Source organism: Oryzias latipes, chromosome 16, assembly GCF_002234675.1.
Source record: "Oryzias latipes chromosome 16, ASM223467v1".
NCBI lineage: Eukaryota > Metazoa > Chordata > Actinopteri > Beloniformes > Adrianichthyidae > Oryzias > Oryzias latipes.
The window spans coordinates 24,767,618-24,787,406 of NC_019874.2; the positions used below are offsets into that span (position 1 = coordinate 24,767,618).

At 37.8% G+C, this 19,789-nt stretch overlaps 1 protein-coding gene across 1 annotated transcript in view; it reads right to left on the reverse strand.

Moving 5' to 3' along the window:
- Positions 1-10,957: 10,957 nt before the first annotated feature.
- Positions 10,958-19,789, reverse strand: part of LOC101170460 (igLON family member 5) — a 144,975-nt gene continuing 136,143 nt past the window's right edge. Inside the window, exon 8 of the mRNA XM_011485677.3 lies at positions 10,958-13,839. Within this exon, the coding sequence (XP_011483979.1) occupies positions 13,736-13,839 (104 nt within the window). The 3' untranslated portion in view covers positions 10,958-13,735. The remainder of the gene's footprint in view (positions 13,840-19,789) is intronic.

Here is a 19,789-nt window from a genome sequence, read left to right on the forward strand (position 1 = left end):
TTAATAAATGTTAACTTAAAAGTTTTAATAATATAACTTAAAAACTATTGTGTAATCTGTTACAAAATAATTTTTAAGTTCTGTCAACTCGTTAGGGTTTACAGTGTACTCAGAATCACATGAACAGATCAAAATACCGCATTGGGGTTTCGTTTCATGAGGAATGAACATTATAATTCACTTAGAAGCTCAAAAAGGTTGATTTTGCATGGTATACAACCTTTAAGTGGGAACGCTCAGAAAGCTAGGCATGAAAATACTGGGGTGTGTGTAACAATGGTAGAAAAGGCAAGGCAGTTTTTGCAAACACGTATATTACACAGCTTAACACCACGTTTATGAGAGGATTGTACCCTTTGGTTTTCTTTAAGTTCTGTTTCTGTGTTTTTTTTAATGTCTTGAGTCATTCCTGTTTAAGTTGATCATCATCAACAGCTGTCCTCATTTCTGGTAAACTTCCCTGTGAATTTAAGTGTCTGTTTTCAGTTCAACCTTGTCAGGTCATCTGCTTTGTCATCCTTTCATTTCTCCTTTTGTTCATGGTTTTGTCATGGCTACATTCATTTATGTTTTAGTTTTTGCTAAGAACCCTGGTTTCCTGCAATTTGGGTCCTACTTCCACCAGTTCCTGAAAGTTGCTTTGCCTGATCTTATTTGCTTGAAACAAATGTCTTTACTTTTGAATGTCATGATAAAACCACATTAGATGCAGGAATAGATTTTTTCTCCCTTAACTGGTAAGCATTTGATCAGCCAACTGCCTAAATTGTTTTTGCTTATAATTGAGTTAACATGGAACGATGAGACTTTCATCAAATGTCAATAGAAGTAACACACATCAGTTATTTCATTTTCTAAAAATAGCCATAGTGTTTGTCCATTCACTTTTTTGTCAGTTTAATTTTGATGTTTTAGATTAAACAAATTTACCAATTTTCTGTTTTAATAGAATTAGGCTTGACAAAAGCAAGTTTGCAGTGCATCTTTCCTTATGTACTTAACCCTTTTATCCTGGAAATATCGCCAGAAATAAAAAAAATAAAAAATGCTGTTTGAAACTCTTTGACTGTTTACCCAATTTCCATAATTTCAACGAATTCTAAGGTGAGAAAAGCAACTTTGTGCTGATTTGCAATGCAAATCTGCTTTTCTTCACTTTAAAATTTGTTGGAATTATGAAAAGTGTGTGAACATGTAAAAAATAACAGTAATTCAAAAAAAAGTCAGCACTGGTGCTAAAACTCTGGTGCTAATGCTTTTATCCTTTTTGTACCTCCTATCTGTTTTTTTTTCTTGATATTTTTATTTTATTTCTATAATTTAATTTTACTTAGGTGATTGCCTATAAACAAGGTCTTTAATAAAGAGAAGTAATTTCTCTTCTTATCTGAAGATGGACTAAGCACTTCTAAAGTGGAGATCCAGAATCTCCCTGATGCGGGCACATGCCCAGAACTGTCAGATGTATTTGTCCCACGTCTATAACTGTTTCTGGAGAATGTCTTAGGTGGCTTAGTGACAACAGTTGAGTGAAAAAAAAAAAACGGTCTTCAAACCAGATCTTTTGCATATCTTATGGTCATTGGTATGACTGCAACATTGTGAGGAGTTTGAGGTCCTCATCTTTAGTTACTCTGGTTTTAGTCTTTGAAGAACAAAGAGGTTCCTAGATTAGTCGATGTTTGGTGGATTTACAAAAAGCCCAAATAATACCTTTTCCACATCTATGCAATGTATGGGTCTTGTGATGGATCATAATCAAAAGTCCCCACTTTGGTTATAATAAAAAATAAACGTCTTTATTTTATTATGTTCATTGCATATTTTTTATATATTTTTTGTATTTCATTCTTTATACATAGGCTTTATTTTTTTATTTTTTATTTTTTTTTGACAGTAGTACATTTGTAGCTATTTTGAACATGCAAGACAAGGGTCTGTCGAATTTTAAAAAAATGTTTGTGCCCAATTTCTTGATCCCTTTGGCAAATGTCACAGGTCAAAGGACGAGAAACAGAGACGGAAGCAGGAATTGGCAGAATTAAATTACCTTCAATCCGATTGCTTTGAAAATGTCACAACAGCTGGGGGACATAATGTCAATAAAGCTACAGATGTGCTGAGATAGGATACAAAAAGTGGAGTCATAACTGTGGCATTCCAAACACATAATATACCGTATTTTCCGGACTATAAGTCGCCCTTTTTTTCACAGTTTGGCAAGTGGTGCGACTTATACTCCGCAGCGACTTATATTAGAACTAAATTGAAATAAATACATTGTTAACCCTCCTGTTATGTTCATTTGTGAGGAACAGAGATGATGTTCCTGGGTCAATTTGATGTATGAGGTATGTTAAGTGTTAAGAGGATGTTAAGTGACTCAGAGAATCAGCAAACCTTTTTTACAGTAAGATCTTGAAGGCTAAAAACACAATATTCTATTTTCCAATGATTTCATAGATTCAGAAATGCAATAAAAATGACAACTGTTTCTACAAATACAGGATGAAAACAGAGTATTAGCTGGTGAATGATGCTTCATGCAAAGAATAAATAAATAGGTTTGAGAAAGAATTACTGTGAAATTATGAGATAAACAGTCTGCTATGATTGTGTCATATGAGGTTGTGAAAGTTATTATTTCTTGGTCCCAGATTTTGTCAAACAAATTTCCCGTCAAAATGCGACTTATAGTCCAGTGCGACTTATCTGGGTTTTTTTCTACTTCATAATGCATTTTTGGGCTGGTGCGACTTATACTCCGGAGCAACTTATAGTCCGGAAAATACGGTATATAAATTTTGTCAGCAAAAATGTCCAAACCTGGAGTCACTGACAATTTCAGGGCAGACACTCCTGCATTAAGCCACTGACCAAAGTGTTTGTACAACTAATCTAAAAAACCTTTTTTGGTGGATTTAAAAATATAAATATATAACCTAAATACGGCTTTAAGTTGTTCAATGTGCCAATGATGTTTCTCACTTTTCCCTGCATATATATAAAAAAAAGCACTGGACCTTTTAACCTTTTTAATTTGCTAATTTCAAACTTCATTTTTCAAAGAAAACACTCATTCTGTCTGTGTCATTTCACTCTGCTGAGAACCTTCCTCTTTATAAACGAGAATTCAGACAGTTCCCACATACAGGAAGACCCATACAAAATGTGTGAATTTATACAGAAGCCCTGAATTTAAACATCTGTCAGGCCACATGTGATATTTATATAAGATGCACAACAATCTGTAGACATATCAAAGTCCAGATACTGAACAGGCAAAAATGAAAAAAATAAAACTAATTTGAAAGAATTCTCTAACCGTGGCTACTTTAAAACCTCTTTCCTCTACCAGAAAACAAACCACACTCCATGAATTCTGGTAAAAACAAAAACGTTTTATTTTATTTGTCTCCCTTCACACTTTATTTTCTCTGAAAAAACAAAGACAAAAAAAATCAGTACAATCATTGCTTTATAGCACAAAACACTTGTCAGGGGGGAAGACAAATGCTTTTCTCCCTTCATTCTGTCTTGTGTGTTAACACTGATAAGATATCAAGAGAAGCAGTAAATACATTTAATCCTGTTTATAAATGAAGCTCACAGTCTGATCTGCAGAGTGCAAGTAAGAGACAGACAAACAAAAAAAACACATAAGATACTCATGAACTGCTTGCATGTGAATCCCCTTAAAATGCCCATGATGGAGCTAATTGCACGCTTGAGCATTCAATACGTGTATAGCTATGTACACACACATTTGCTCATCACATACAACAGGAGCAGAAGAGTGGGCAGATCTTCAGCACCGATGTGTGGCAGAGCATTTTCATACATTGTTTTTACCGTGAATGAGACAGATGATAGTAAAATTATTCAAAAAGAAAAGAGCAAGAGTGTTGTGTAATGTTTTCAGTGCATACTAATATTTATTCATCCATTGCTTCAAAGGTGGATTTTTCTAATAAGGTATGTTGTTAGTTAGAAATGGAATAATTTCCAGTTATTGAAAGGCCTTTGCTACAATCTAAAATGTAGTCTTGACATGTACTGGAGTTTACCCAGAGGTGACTTCCTGTCAGCCTGCAACCCCTCTGTCTGTCATTGCTATAACTGCAGTATTAATCAGCACAAAAACACCAGTTGAGGCTGTCACTTGTGAAAGAAATCCAACTTTTTCCCTGTCAGTTTTCAGCACCACAACCAATATTTACCCATCCCTTGATTGACAAGGAAAATGCCAAGCGTGGGATGGTAATTCACAGAGGCCAAGTAATGGGACCCTTTCCATGTTTGAGATGTGAGGTGGGCGACTTAATGACTAGATTCCCTCTTTTGTGTTGCATGGTCCACGCAAATGTTGCTATAAGTCAGCTGGCGGAGTGCAGCATGCTGTTCATTAGCCAGACGCTTCTGTTGTTGAAGAGGTGAGTGATTGACAGGATGCCATCTGTGGCCACAGGGAGCAAGAGTATCTATCTATCTATCTATCTATCTATCTATCTATCTATCTATCTATCTATCTATCTATCTATCTATCTATCTATCTATCTATCTATCTATCTATCTATCTATCTATCTATCTATCTATCTATCTATCTATCTATCTATCTATCTATCTATCTATCTATCTATCTATCTATCTATCTATCTATCTATCTATCTATCTATCTATCACAAAATCAAACAAATTGATTGCCTCATATCAGCTTTGTTTGTGGCGTCACTAATGGATGTCCAGTGCAAAACAAATTTTGCTGACTCGTACAGGTGGTTTGGCAGAAAGTTTTATGCCGGATGACTTTCCCGATACAACCTATAGGGGACTGGCACAGTGGGACCTAGACTTGGGCTCTCATGTAGCTACATAGTTAGGCAGTAGCATGAAGGGTCTTGCCCACACTGGATGAAGCTTATTGTGCCCCCTGGGAAATGAACCCTGGTATGACCTACATGCAGCACACTGAGCTATCCAGCGGCTTCTCTTGACTACATGTTAATGAGCTAAAGAAAAGCAATTTCAGAGCGAGTTTTCATTGATGTGTTTTATGTGCATTCTGATTTTTTTTCTTTTTTTAAGTTCATTGAAAAAATGTGCAAATATCCAAAATTGTTGGCAATGCGTGGGTTCTCTCCGGGGTCTCCGGCTTCCTCCCACCATCTAAAAACATGCTTCATAGGTTAATTGGCAACTCTAAATTGACCATAGGTGTGAGTGTGAGTGCGAGAGTGAATGGATGTGTGAGTGAGGACATTCTACCCTGCAACAAACTGGCGACTTGTTCAGGGTGTCCCCCCTGCCTTCGCCCACAAGTGGCCGGGATAGGCTCCGGCAGCCCCGTGACCCCGAAAGGGATAAAACGGTTAAGAAAATGAATGTTGGCAAACCTTTTTTCATGCTCCCTTGCATCTATGGGATAAAATATTTATTTATGAACGGAGAGGGAAACACATTTTTAGGTTAATTCAACTGAACCCTGTTTCTGCTTATTGCCATAGGCTTTGTTGACATGTTCAGACATGTTCTGGTCAGACTTCCTGGAAATTGTGCTGGCTCTATCTCTTCCACAAACATCTTCCTCATGCCATCTTTTTCTTTTCATCTGTATCCTTATCTCAGCTTCATCTTTGTCTCCTAGCAGCTGTCTTGTTTCTTTTTGTAAGGTGTACCTCCTCCATACAACAACTCGATCTTTTTTGTCTATGTCACCCTCTACTGGATAAAATAAGTAAAACTTAGTAAAAAAAGCAGTGCTGCCCTACAATAATTGTGGGATGCTTCAGTGAAGTCTGGACTACTGACTGTATATAAAATCTGAACTGAGTAAATGTTGTATCACCCATAAAATTTAAATTTTAATTCAGTCACCATTTTTTCATGGAACAGATGTCGCCATGTTGGAACCAGAAAAAGTTAGTAAGCTGTGATTAGTCAGAGTGACTCTGAGGCATCATTTCTATGGCAATCACTCTCACCAATTAAGAGTAATTTTGTTGGAAGTCCACACCCCTATAATCAAAAGGAAGCAGACATGGGAAATCAGTCAATCAAATGCTTAAAATGTTTGATGTGAGACCACATACTTTCATCGAGGTGTCTGATGGGCCAGTTTATAACGTGAATAACTTGCTGACTAAATATCAGGGAAAAATTAGCATTAACAAGAGAATGTTTAAAAAAGGAAGCAGAGTAAGAGTTGTTATTCAGACAAACAAAATGACTAAGTAACAGCAGTTTTTTTTCCAAATAGAGAATGGAATTTTGGGTTCTTGGAGCCAGCGGGTACTTCCTGTTCGAATGCGAGAGCGAGGGGTCACTCAGTCCCTGTTCTCATATACAGTGAATGGCCTGGAGAAGTGCAACTTTTTGACTTATTGACTGAACCTGGGATAAAAGCTCAAGTGCCTGAAGCCTCTGTAACCAGATCTTGCATTAATAGCAATTATATTGGAAGATATTATATTGGATGTGACTTTTTAAAATCCTTTGGTTTTATTGAAAAATGTACACAAATTGTACACAAAATGTGCACTTTGTGTTTGTGATCTTTTGGCCATCAAATCCTCAGCTCAATGAATACTCTTACCGGCATTGCTATAACTTGTTTTTTTTTTCAGTAATTTGGGAAAAGCTGGGATTCAGCCAAAATGGTAACAAATATAGAAATGTTGAAGCATTTTTGATTTCAAAGATGACCACTTTTACAACTGTTAATATTTAAACAGCAAAAGTTCTGTATTGAGATATTAGTTGCTGTGTTATACAATGATTGCACATTATATCATCTCCAGCCTATCACTGAACATGTCTGATGGCGTTACTAGCTGGTTAAGTGTTCTCGTTCTCTCCATGATGAAGATAATCCCTGGCTCATTTCAGTCTGGCACATGGTATACTAATGCATGCATTATCTGAAGTAAATGGAACAGTATTGGACCCTAATGCACTGATAGCATTAACTTTGCTCGTGAAGGCTGAATAAGCCTGCACATAGTTTGTAAACAATGGATAATTGGGATAATAAATGGGAATTAAGCATGCTTTGCAGTAAAGGATATAAGCAGGGGATTTGGTATAATGCTACTCATTCATATGTAACTGTCTCTGTGATCTAGCACATGCTTTTGGTAGAGAGACTCTGGCGCCTACAAATGCTCACTTCTCAAACTAAGTGTTAGTGTGTGACAACTGCAGCTCTAACAGCTAGATGCAAGCCTCTACAGATATAGTCACAAACACTAATATATAAAAATGTCTCCTGGCTACATGTCTTTCTTAATTCAATACATTTACTAAATAACATTTGCTAACAGCAGCATGTTACGTAACCCAAACAGCATACAGTCAGCCTGGACTGACTTAAAAAGTAAAATAAGTTATTAATTTTTCATTTCTTGGATGTGAGTCAGGGCTTTGAACACAGTTTACTGAGCTGACATTACAGCTTGCCCAAATAGTTCCACAGAAGGGCTTAAAATCAATGTGCAATTAGGGGTGTCTTATATCAAGCGCGATAAATTATTTTCTCTCTTCTAAGGCTGCTTTATAGACACTTGATCAATCCAGTTTCTGGGCCCAGTGGAGAAATTGCTCTATTCCAAAGCCATTCGGTCGAAGGTATTGATTAACTATTGCATTTTGAATTAAAGGGCTGTCACATATCTGTTGTATGCCTTATAGGTGTAAGAAAGGCAACCATTTGCACATGCAGTTAAACATTAAAGCAACACAGTAAAACTAAATCTGAGCTAGCTAACTTTTTATTTTTTTGCTTTTTACCTCTCTTGATTTTAAATTAAAAAAAAATAATGACTGTACCATTTTAATAGGACTCTTCAGTGCAGTACTTGTCCTTGCCCTCTAAAGAGCTTAATTACATGACTACTATTGGTACAGGCAGTCCATTCTGATACTTAATCTTACATTTCATGTTCCAAGTGTTGAACAAAACATTCAAATTTTGTATGCCAAATTTTAACTAAATCGTAGATGAAATGCATTTATCAAAGTCTTAAAAATGCAATTTTCTTTGAACTCTAAAACAACACTTGTGTGGCTTTATAACAGATTCTGTAAACAGATCACAATAAGCTCCAGCTACAGGAGCCAATCAACAATTCCTCATCAGGGTGGGCTAAATGTAATTGGGAGTTGCAAAATGATCTTGTTTATATCACTGTAACCTCACTAAACCTGTCGACGTGTTATTTACTCTGTTAAACTAGACAAAACTACTTTTGTGATCAAGGCTTTGTTAATGCTGTTCACATTATGTGATGCAGCCATAAATAGTTTGTGTTCTCTTGGGGAAGACACTCAAGTGTTTTTTTTTTGTTTTTTTTTTAATGCAATCAGATTGTCTGTCTGTCTTTTTCTACTAGATGGAAAGTTCATTCTGTGGTTAGTGTCATCCCATCTGCCTCTGGCTTACAGCTTTTGCATTTCCATTGTCAGGATAAACTCCTGCCGACTCCTCAGTCCAGGTGTTTTGTCAGCAGGAACGTCATCTATCCACCATTTGAGCTCCTGTTGGTTCTGCTGGTTTCTTTCCAATGCACCACGTCCTGTTGCACTTAAAGGATGATTAATGCACAGTGCTGTGCAGAAGCTTTCTCTGCAGATGTTTCTATCTTTATCGATGATTCAAAAGCAATAGTTGTCATTAAGTGCCGTGCTCGAGCAAGAAAAAGCAGAAATCCTGTAGCACATGTCCTTCCTTTTCTGAATTTAAAACTTGCACATTTGCTGTCTGCAAAGAAAATCTGTCAAAGTGCATGCACAATGGTCCTTAGAAGAACAATTGAATCTGTTAGTTCACAAGGGGCCCGAGTCCAAGAGGTTTGTTTTTCCCAGGAAATGATTTTAATTGCATAGCTTAAAGGGAGGCTACACCAAACAATTAATACTTTACCCAGATTTAGCACCAGTTCATAGCTTACAAATGCTATAATATGAACCCCCTCACTTTTATCATTTCAGAGGACTAGCAAACTAAAGTCTCTGAACTTGGGCCCTTCTTGAATTAATCCTTGTGCTATCTTAGGCTACGTTCACACTGCAGGGCTTAATGCTCAATTCCGATTTTTTGAAAAAATCCGAATTGTTTGCTAGACCGTTCACATTTCCAAGTAAATCCGAACTTTTGTGATCTACAGTGTGACCGTGAAACAACCCAGAGTTGACCCGCATGCGCAGAAGAGTACTCAACATCGAATGACGTCACTCGTTGTTTGCGGAAGTAGCTTACGTTAACATGGATGTCAACAACAGTGTTGTCAACAACGGAGCTCTTTTTTCATTAATAAATTTATTTTCACAAAGGAGCCAGCACAATAACAATCTTCCCTTTTTTAAGAAGGCATTGGAGCCGGGATTGTCTGTAACCACTGTTGTGGAATGGGAATGTGTATGTATTGGGCCCACGCGCGCGCGCGTTTGTGTAAGGGACAGGAGAAGAGTGCGTGCAGCGGGAGAGAATGGGAGGGGCGGCAGTGTGGGCGTGCATTCATGTTGTGTGTTACGGAGGAAGGACAACGGTAATAAAAGAAGGTTTCCCCCAGAATAAATGCAATGGACTCTTTATTAACCCATTCCGGAGAATCCTGGAGAATCTAAGGGTCAGAACAGTCAGGAGGAGGATCCGCCTTGGGTCCCCCGCGCTTCTGACCACGGTCAGGAAGGGGAGAAAGAAAAAAAAAGTACTCGCGAGAAAATGTTCAACACCACGCTCGGCCATTTAGCTGTTAATTTTTTTCAAAAACCGCCCGGTTGCGATAAGAGCCCTGGAGTTTGGCCTGAATAGTGCTGTCACCCCAAATATTAATACAATCGGGGACATCGCTTCCCTTCCACTGACGGGTCTCTGCAGCATCGTCCGCCGTGGTTGCTGTTTATGTTCTCGTTCCCGCCTATTTCAACGCAGAATGATGACGTTTGTTGCGTATCGATGACGTACGATTCAGATTTAGGTGGCCTGGCCGGTCAGACGGCGGTCGCAATTGAAAAGATCGGATACGTTTCGGATTCAGGACGGCAAACCCAAGTGGCCTGGGTCGCATTTGAAAAGATCGGATATGTGTCATTCAGACTGTCATGAAAAGATCGGAATTGGGTCGCATAGGGGCAAAAAAATCAGAATTGGGTCGTTTCAGCCTGCAGTGTGAACGTAGCCTTAGATGACCCCACCCTTGCATTACCGTGTTCTCCCTACCATGACAAAGGTGGATAAAGGTGGAAAGATTTCATGTAATCCATGGACACCAGTGAAGATCACAAATCATTGAAGAAAAAAGGTTCAGCGCACTGTCTAGTGGGTCTAGATGACCCAACTCCCAATGTTAAAGTGACTAAGATAGCACAAGGGTTACACAGGGGCGCTGCTATATTGGATAACTAGTGCTGCCATCTATGGGATAAAGCAAAACCCATGCAAGAGAGGCCCAAGTCCAGGAATTTTGCACTTAATGTATTGTAACCCTTGTGCTATACTAGGCACTTTAACATTGGGAGTTGGGTCATCTAGACCCCACTAGACAGTGCTCTGAACCTTTTTTCTTAAATGATTTGTGATCTTCACTGGTGTTCATGGATTACATGAAATCTTTCCACCTTTATCCACCTTTGTCATGGTAGGAATAACACATCAATGCAAGGGTGGGGTCATCTAAGATAGCACAAGGGTTAAATGTCAAGCATAGTCGAAACATTACAACGGACTTGGGACTTTTTTGCACACAATCAGATAGCTTTTCCCTTGAAGACCATAGAACATATAACATCTCTATTTAGAAAAATTGTGGACTTGGGCCCCTTTTGAAATAACTGATTAATTTGCATTTTAAAAAAACTAATTAGATTTTGGTAGTGTATTAAATTTGACTGCACTAAAATGCATCATGATCCATGAACCCTTTTAAAAATAAATCTAGATAGTATTCACAAAAGCTTGGATTCTCTTTAGAAAAGTTCTATTTTATTACACTTTCCCCTGTTATACTTGCAAACCTCAACACAACATATTATTTTTTTATATTCCATCCATACACAAACAGTGACTTTCTTTTTTCAAACCAAAGCTGACAGACAAGGCATGTTTTATATGTCTGTATTTGTCTTCTCTTTTTGTTTTTTCTCTTCACTAAGTACAATTTATGTACACATAGATGCTATATTCCACTCAAAAACCCAGTGAGGTGCTGACTTATAACAGAATGTGAACAATAAAAATAATATTTAAAAAAAGACAATAAAAAAAAAAATCAGCCTGCTCTTGTGCTTAAAAATGAATCCATTGTTGGTTTGGAGCAACAAAATTCATGCAGTGTCTTTGTTCACACACAACCCAAATCTGCTGCAAAGAGCATGACCTTGTGGTTACAATATGAAGTGTCAAATGAAGGGCCATTTAAAGAGAGCGTCACAATCATTTCAGAGGACTGTACACAATAAAAGTACAACAATAGACTAATTTGATAGAGCTTGTTAATGGCAGATTATTTTAAATATTACACCACAGCTTTAACCATGACTGAAATCTCTCGCACATTAGACTCAAGGGTTATTGCTGCCTCGAAAGAAAATTCAAAAGAACATAAGACAATTAAGACATTTGATTTAATGTTAAGCAATTTTCTCAGAACATCGCAGGAGTCAGGAATCAGGAATCAGCCGAGGTGAACTCCCCATGCTGGCTGACAATGGCAAATTTGCATAAAGTTGCTGAACAGAGCACTGCCACCGAGTTGAAATACAGGCCTTCTTCTGTTTCTGTTGTGCAGGGGAAGTGGATAATTGTGCCATGGGGGTTTGGAGTGCTCATGCCTGCATGTCACAGGTATACACAGGAGGGAGGACTGGTGCATCAAGGCAAGGTTGTCCTTGAAGAGGATTCCTGTCACTGACTGGATTGAGCTTGATTTATGGTAGCCATAACTGGATGGGAGGAAGGACAGGTGGAGCTTAGGCTTCTCCTCTTAGCCAGCCACAGGTAACAGCTAATTACATCTTTATCTGCCAGCATTCTGGCAGGGAAAGAACTGACTTACAGCCACGACCAAAAAGTGACATGGATTTAAATCATTCATCTCGCTGGTCCAAGTGGACACTTAATGACAAGTGGACAAATGTGTTGCGAATGTGTGTTTGATGCAGTTAACAGCTTGACACAGAGAATCAAATACAGAAATTGTTACAAATTATAAATTATACCACCAGTCGCCGCTTCCGGACTTACATGAAATGACCCCTCAGGAAAGTTTCTGATGTGTTTTTAAAAAGCTTGTCATGGCAAAATAGAGCACATCACTTTGAAAACTTTACACCTTTTTTTGATTTTTTTCTTTTTTCACTGAAGTTGTTCAATGGTGTGAATAGGTTACAAAAAAAGCTCTATTAACCCCCCCCCCCCCCCCCACCCACGCATGACTCTTCACCATCAGATCTTGATTTTTTTCTCACATGGATTTACTATTCATAGTTATTCAAATACTCATTAACATCATCATCATCAGTATTATTATTAACACCAAAAAAGTAAAAGCAGGTAACCTTGCAGAGTAGAACAGACACAGTGCCGGGAAGGGACAGAGGGAGGGGAGGGTATGGACTCACAACGGGAACATCTCTAACCAGTACATGCTATCAACAAGTGACAAAGAGGATGGAGCTGCAGCTTTGAAACAAAGTAAATTATGTCTCTTTGCTGCTTCACAAGGCTGCAGCGAAGCCGAGGCTTCCTGGAGGTGCCTGATTGGTGCGAGGGCAACTTATGGTTGCCAGATCAGCCTCTGTACTGCATATATTTACACTGCGGGATAGGGGAGGAAAGAGAAGGGAAGGTGAGGGGGGAGTGACACACAGCAGAAAACACCACGATGATGCAAAGGTGAGACCAGACGGAGCACTTCAAACAGAGGGGAGGATGGGGGGATGGACAGGTTTGGGTAGTGAGGGAGTCTGCATGCGAAACTTTAGTATAACCCCCTAAATTACATAAAGGGGCAGTTAAGACTGACGCCATCACCACCCACCTTTTTTTTTAAATACATTTTGACATCATCCATAGCAGCTTTACTGCTACACAGTTAAAAGAAATAATAGAAAAAAAGCACATGTCTATGTTTGTTTGTGTGCTTGAGGGGTGACACGTGATCACCATTTGGACAACTTTTAAAAGGTCATATGACTGCTCATACCATATTATACCCATCATTACTATAAATAACCGAATAAGTGGTTTCATTTTCATAAGGCAAACATTGTAGGTCAGTCAGCAGTCCTTGTAGTGTGAGCGTAAATAACCAACTCTTTGTTGGATTATCTATATTATCACTGGTCAGCTCCACCTTCAGTAATATACTCTGTTAACCTCGGCCCAAAACAGGGAAAACAAGGTGAGGGGGCAGTACCGAGTCAGACAAATGTGCAAGGCATTCTGGGAGACAAAAAGAAAAAAATTGATAGAGAGAGAACAGGGAAAATTATGTTGACAATCAGATGACCTCAAAATTAAATTGAGGATTTAGGGAAGGCTTGGAGTGGGGGAGGGGAGTGTTTGATGCAGTGATTCAATGGCTCCTGGAATAATGCATATTCTTTTCGTTCACAGTGATGGGTTCGTAATTAAAGAATTTAATTTCCGTTTTCCTTCGATAGAGAGGGAACGAGGGAGCGGAGGGAGAAGTGGGGCTATTGGGGGCGTTGAGGACGATTCCAAATGGAGTGGCATCATCACACCTTCAGCAGTAGAACAGCAGACATGGAAACCCAAGCACACACGCTGACACTCATCCCTGCATGTAGAGCAGTCCCTCGCCCCTGCAGGGATCCCGGTCCTGTGCAGAAGCAAAAAAAAAGAAAAAACAGCAGATGAAAATTAAATAAATTCAAAGGTGAAACCATACAGAACCCACTGGTACAATACATATCAAGCAGTCATCATTATTCGTTCGCAGACTCAACATAACAACATGGACCCATGTACTGTTGTCTCAGAAGCTTGTTAGCCGTTAGTCATGGGTTACACCTGTTTCTCAAGTTTGTTTTTACTTTCGGCTACTCCCTTTAGTGGCTGCCACAATTCGTCATCCCATTATTTCCATGTGTGATTTGGCTTTGTAAATGCCTTTACTAATCCAACCCTTCCATTAACCCGGGTTTATGACCAGCAAACGGAAAGACTGGAAAATGCCGCCATGTGGTTGGAGAAAACAACTGCCCCTGATAGTCCCAGATAGGGATGGATACTGTTTGGATTTAATCCAGTGCTGTATATGTTGGTACTGGTACAACTTGGCTATTAGTTTTGTTATCCATCCCTAGTCCAAGATGGCCTCCTGTCAAAAGACAATGTCAAGATAACAACACAAATATTTACCAATATGTATCTCAAAACAACAATAAAACATTGATTTTATGCATGGAAGCTCTTTGCAGGTTTTTAAACCTCAGTGATTTTTTTTTCTTGTTGAATAAAGGAACTGGCTTGCTTGTAACATACCTGGTGAAATGACATGGGTCTAAAATGTATTTTTAGTTTAAACTGCACTTTGATTTGGAAATGAAATGGATTCCTCCTGGGTCAAATACTTCCTTAGGATGACCTTAGAGACCTTGTCATACAGCCATTACGCTCATTTTGTGCATTTTCCACCTATGAAATTTCGGTCTTTCTTGATACACGCGTGATATACGTATTTCAAAAGTGTTTCTTGCTTTGTCACTTGGAAATGTGCGCAGATCTCCGTCAAGGGTTTTGGTTTGGTTGAGACTTTTGCAGTTTACACGTATTTAGTGTAGTTTATCCACAATTATTACAAAAATCGTATGCAATTGTGAATGAGTTTTGCGAGATACACAACTGAACTAGCTGCTGGTGAATAGGACCTATTGAATGGCTAAAAGACCCATCATCCTGATTCAATGTACCCAAAAATGGTAACAGCACCATACAACTACCACTCAATCAGTAGCCCCCACAACATGGAAGCTCCTACCAGACAGCAAAGCAGCTAAGATGAGCAGGCACATGGCTCAATACATAAGTTTGGCCCAGAAAGAGATTGGAAGGAACAGTGTAAGAGATGGGCGTGTGAGGTGTGAATCAACAGCGATGGAGGTTAACGTTCAGATGCTAGCCTACTACAGTGTGTGACACTGTTCAGCACATACCAGGAGGTAACACAATCAATGTCAAGGACAGCTACAAGTACCTTGGTACCATAACTAGGTTACAAGGAAAGCAGAGACCACCAAACCACCACACAGAGTAAGGCAAGTCCTCAAAGTTCAGCTAAATATTAAGAACAAAGTCCGGGCTGCTGAGACCTCTACCCTGCTTGTCGTCCGAGCTGCTGAAACTTCTGCCCTGCGTGTCATCAAATACTCGGTAACATAGTAAGATGACCAAGAGATTAAGGCCACTAAAACTAAAACAAGATAAATCCTTACAATGCATGGAGGATTTCACTCCAAATCCAGCACCTTGACACACTCTTAGTAGAAAGAGGGTAGTCAATTATCCAAGACGAAACAAGTTTCGTCAACAAAAACAAGGGAAGATCCCACCATTGTCTGATTAACTCTAAACTCAAAGACAGCTCAGAGGTACTAATGGTAGTACAGGAGAAGGCTTTAAATACAAGATCAGGCTAGAATCTACCACAGCAGCCAGGACTCCAGCTGCTGGCTGTGCAGAGACACCCCTGGGAAAATCCACCACATAACAACAGAATGTAAGATAAGATTTTAGTAGGCAAGGCAAGTGTGGAACACTATAACCAAGTGACAGACATATTGTACATAAACATTTGTGCCAAGTATAGGCTGGAAGACCCAAGGTTGAGATCCTCAACTACCTACCAACAGTAGTTAAAGTAACCAACCTATACTGTGGGACTTCCAAAGAAAGACAAATAAATTGGCAATGACTAACTAACTTAATATAGATTTAAATAACATACTTCACATCATTAATAATTTTGGATGTTAATACATTAAAATACATGTGTCCACTACAGGCAACTTGTAAAGAGATTTATAGCAAAAGAAATTCCCATAAAAAACAGTTTTTCAATAAAGATGTATGGGATAATACGTTTCATCAGGGAGGAGATATACCGTAGATACCATGTAGACAGGACCAACTGACTCAAATTTATTACCCATGGTCCATCCGCCTCCTTAATAAGCATGTCAAAGGCCTTGACATCTGTATAGACATTTTACTGGATTTGTAATGCTTTTATAATTGTCCTATTCTTATGATTACTTGTGCACATTGACATGATGGCAGCCTTAAATTTAGTTGTGCTCCTTGATAATTGAAAATAAAGCATTCTATTCTATTTTATTTGCTATAAATATAATTTTTTATCAATTATTTGCGCAAATGCCAATTTGAGAGTGAATAATGTAATGCCTGTATGTTCACACAGCTGACCGTATGATTTTATTCTCCAGGTTTTTTTTCCTTTTTGACGATCTATATTTATATTTGGTTTGTATACTGCTCAATGAAATACTCAATTTTTCTAAAGACGTTGCAAACATGAATTTTTCTCACTTAAATGTTTAACCTGACTTAGTTTTTCAGGTGAATCAATGAAAAGACTGACCTTACCTTAATCCCCCAGCTAACTGTTTACCTAATAAATATGAATAAATATTAGATCCTTTTTGAAAAATACATCTCTTTAGGTATGTCTTGTAAACCGTAAAAAAGTGTTTTTGATCATAGTTTTTACCATATGCACTATAGAACTGTATGGCAGACTGTGGCATTAAAGTGTTTTTCTTATAAATATAAAAACATATAATGTGATCATTTAAAGCCTTTAAATAATTGATATCATTGGAGCTTTTTTGCTTCATTTTGTTGGTTTTAATCAAGCTTTGTGTTAAAGTTGAGGGTTGTGTGCCCACTCAGTCACAACACACCAGGTGAAAGTTTCCAATCAACCAGCTGTTTCTGTTTTCTGGTAATTTGACCCAAGTGTATTTAAGTTCAGGAATTTCTCTATGCTGCTGACAGATTTCCCTGCTCTCATTTTGGCAGGTCATGATGTGATTTGTGGTCAATACATATCTTATTGGTTTTCCTTTTACTGTTGGCTTCCTTTATATCATATAAATTTAATTTTAAATAAGATGTCAGCCACACGATGAGTCTTGGCAAAAGCTCAGTTGTGTTTTGAAATGGCAATTTACTGTTTTATTCAAAAGCTGTGCAATTGCAGTTTCAAACTGTTGTATTTGCATTTTTTCCCCTAAGAAATGGTCAATTAAATTATTTTTTTTGTGTTCAATATTTTTGTTTAATGTTTTCATTTTTCCATTATGATAAATTATTTTTCTCATTAAAATAGCATCCTAGGCTGCTATATAAAAGCAAATACATGTCCACATTTAGGTTGGATAATTAGCCATTTAAACCATCAGACCAATAAGCCTACAGATGGTTCAAGTCAATTTAAAAAAACAAAAAAAAACTATTCACTGTGCTACTTCCCTTGAGCAAAACCTGTCATAAAGTCATAAATTTTACTTAACATAGTCTGTTTTTAACACAAATTATTTGGAAGTAATATTTAACGATTCAAGTAACCTGAATGTGTTCTGTCTTGTGTAACCGAGGCACAAAAAGCTTATTATATTCAGGGTTGTTCTTTATACTCATTAAAAAGCATAAATTTTGACACACATTAAAAACTAATGCCGTTAAGTTACTAATGCTCCAGTCGAGACACCAGAACATGATAACATGCAACCTGGATTAATGTGTAGAACTACACCTCCATTCCTAAATTCCTCCTGTTCCATGGCACCGTATTAGTCACAGGGCTTGTTGCTGTGTTTGGCTATAAATTAATAAAATGAATGTTGCAGACAGGAATTAATTTAAATTCACTGAATTAACTATTTATGAAGCAAATATAGTTTCACATGTGTAGAAAAAAATGTGTTTATCCAAAGTGAAAGAAAATAGTCTATTTGAAGTAAACTTTGATTTTAGTTAATAGGGGTTTAAAGTGTAAGCTTACTGGTTACTGCTAGTCATTTGTCCTTGATTTGATCATAAGTTGGTGTGCAGGCCTTTGTAAGTGCTGAAACCTTGTCTTCTGTGCTTAAGCATTCAGGTCTTAGGATGGGAACCAAACCCAGGCTGATAAGGAAGAAAAAAACTCTCACCTATGATTTTCAGAAAAACAATTGATTCATCAAAATAATTTCTTACAAATAATTACCCCCCCCAGTTTTAGTGAACATTGGTATTGAAGAAAACCAGACTCACAATGTTATTTTTCATGTTTGTAGAGATCGCCCTCTTAGCCTTTCGGGTGGTCCTATTAGGAGCTGCCGCAGCAAATCATCACCCCTATCTAACTCTATTGTCTGTATTCTTCTGATCCTCACCAAACACCCTCATGTTCCCTGTTCTCCGTCACTACATCCACGAACTTGCTCTTTGGTCTTCCTTTTAGACCTCTTTCCTAGCCGCTCAAACCTCGGCAGCCTTTAGCCAACATAATGTTTGCTGGTATAAAATCATGAATTATAAATTGTTACCCCCCCCCATAATTGTGGAGTCTATTTAAAGTGGCTCTAAGAGCTGAGGACTGCATGCAGATGTATACAGGTAAGAGACTAAAACACAAAACGGCTGGAGGGTTAACTAAACACATTAATCCTTTGAAAAACAAATTTAAGGTATGGAAATAAGTAACAGAAGGAGTCTAATATTAAATAGAAATTCTCTGTGTATAATGACCCTATGCTGGTGGCACTCATATAGTGTTTAACATAGCTGAGACTCTTGTTGTTGGCATGGTAACTCATTAGGTTACTGTATAGGCTAACCAGCATTAAGCATACAAATTACCTCAAATATGTGACTTGGATTCTCAATTCAGAGACTTTCAAGAATAAACCTTTTCTTCAAAGGAGAATTATATGCTAAACTTTAAAACAAGAACCTTGCTTCACCTTTTTATAAATGCTAATTTTTTCAGTAAATAAACAGAAAAAGAAAAAAAGAGGGAAAAAAAACAGCATTGGGATACACTTTTTTAGGATTCTGGCAAATCATAAAACAGGCCATCTTCAGACAGATGTAGGGGTATAATTATTCTTTTTAAGAATTCAATTCATATCATAACTTGACTTTGACAATACAGCTAATATTCAATATTGATTCATTTAAAATGGATCCTGGATCCATCTTTAGCCAAAATTTCAGCCGGTGTCACTCAGAGATAAATACCTGCGTACTGAACAGTGCAGGTGAAGTTTTCCAAATTCCTTGTATTTCTTGCAAGATAATGACGTCTACATTAAATATGTGTACAAACAAACAAGTAAACAAGAATCAGTGGCAAATATATTCACATTTTAGTTTCATAAAGTTCACTGTTGTTGCCCACAATTAATTTTCCACATCAAAATAATACAAAGGGGAACATTATTAGAACATTCTACCATACTGTATGGGTCACATGTCTTTGCCAAATTCAAAGTCTTTTTACTCAGTGGACTGGAACTGATAATTTTTTGCTGCCATCACGTGTTGTCTGCTGTAATGTCTCTTGGTTGTTTTTTACGTTACAGTGAAATAAAGCTACAATGCTTCAATCCATATTGTATTTTCTAATACTGATTATAAATGATTTTATAACGACATAGATCATTTGATAACTTGTCTTGGACTGATTGATCTGGGTGGATCCTAGGAATAGAAATTGATTCATCGATTAAGTTGTTGCACCTTGAGACAATTCCTGTTTTTTG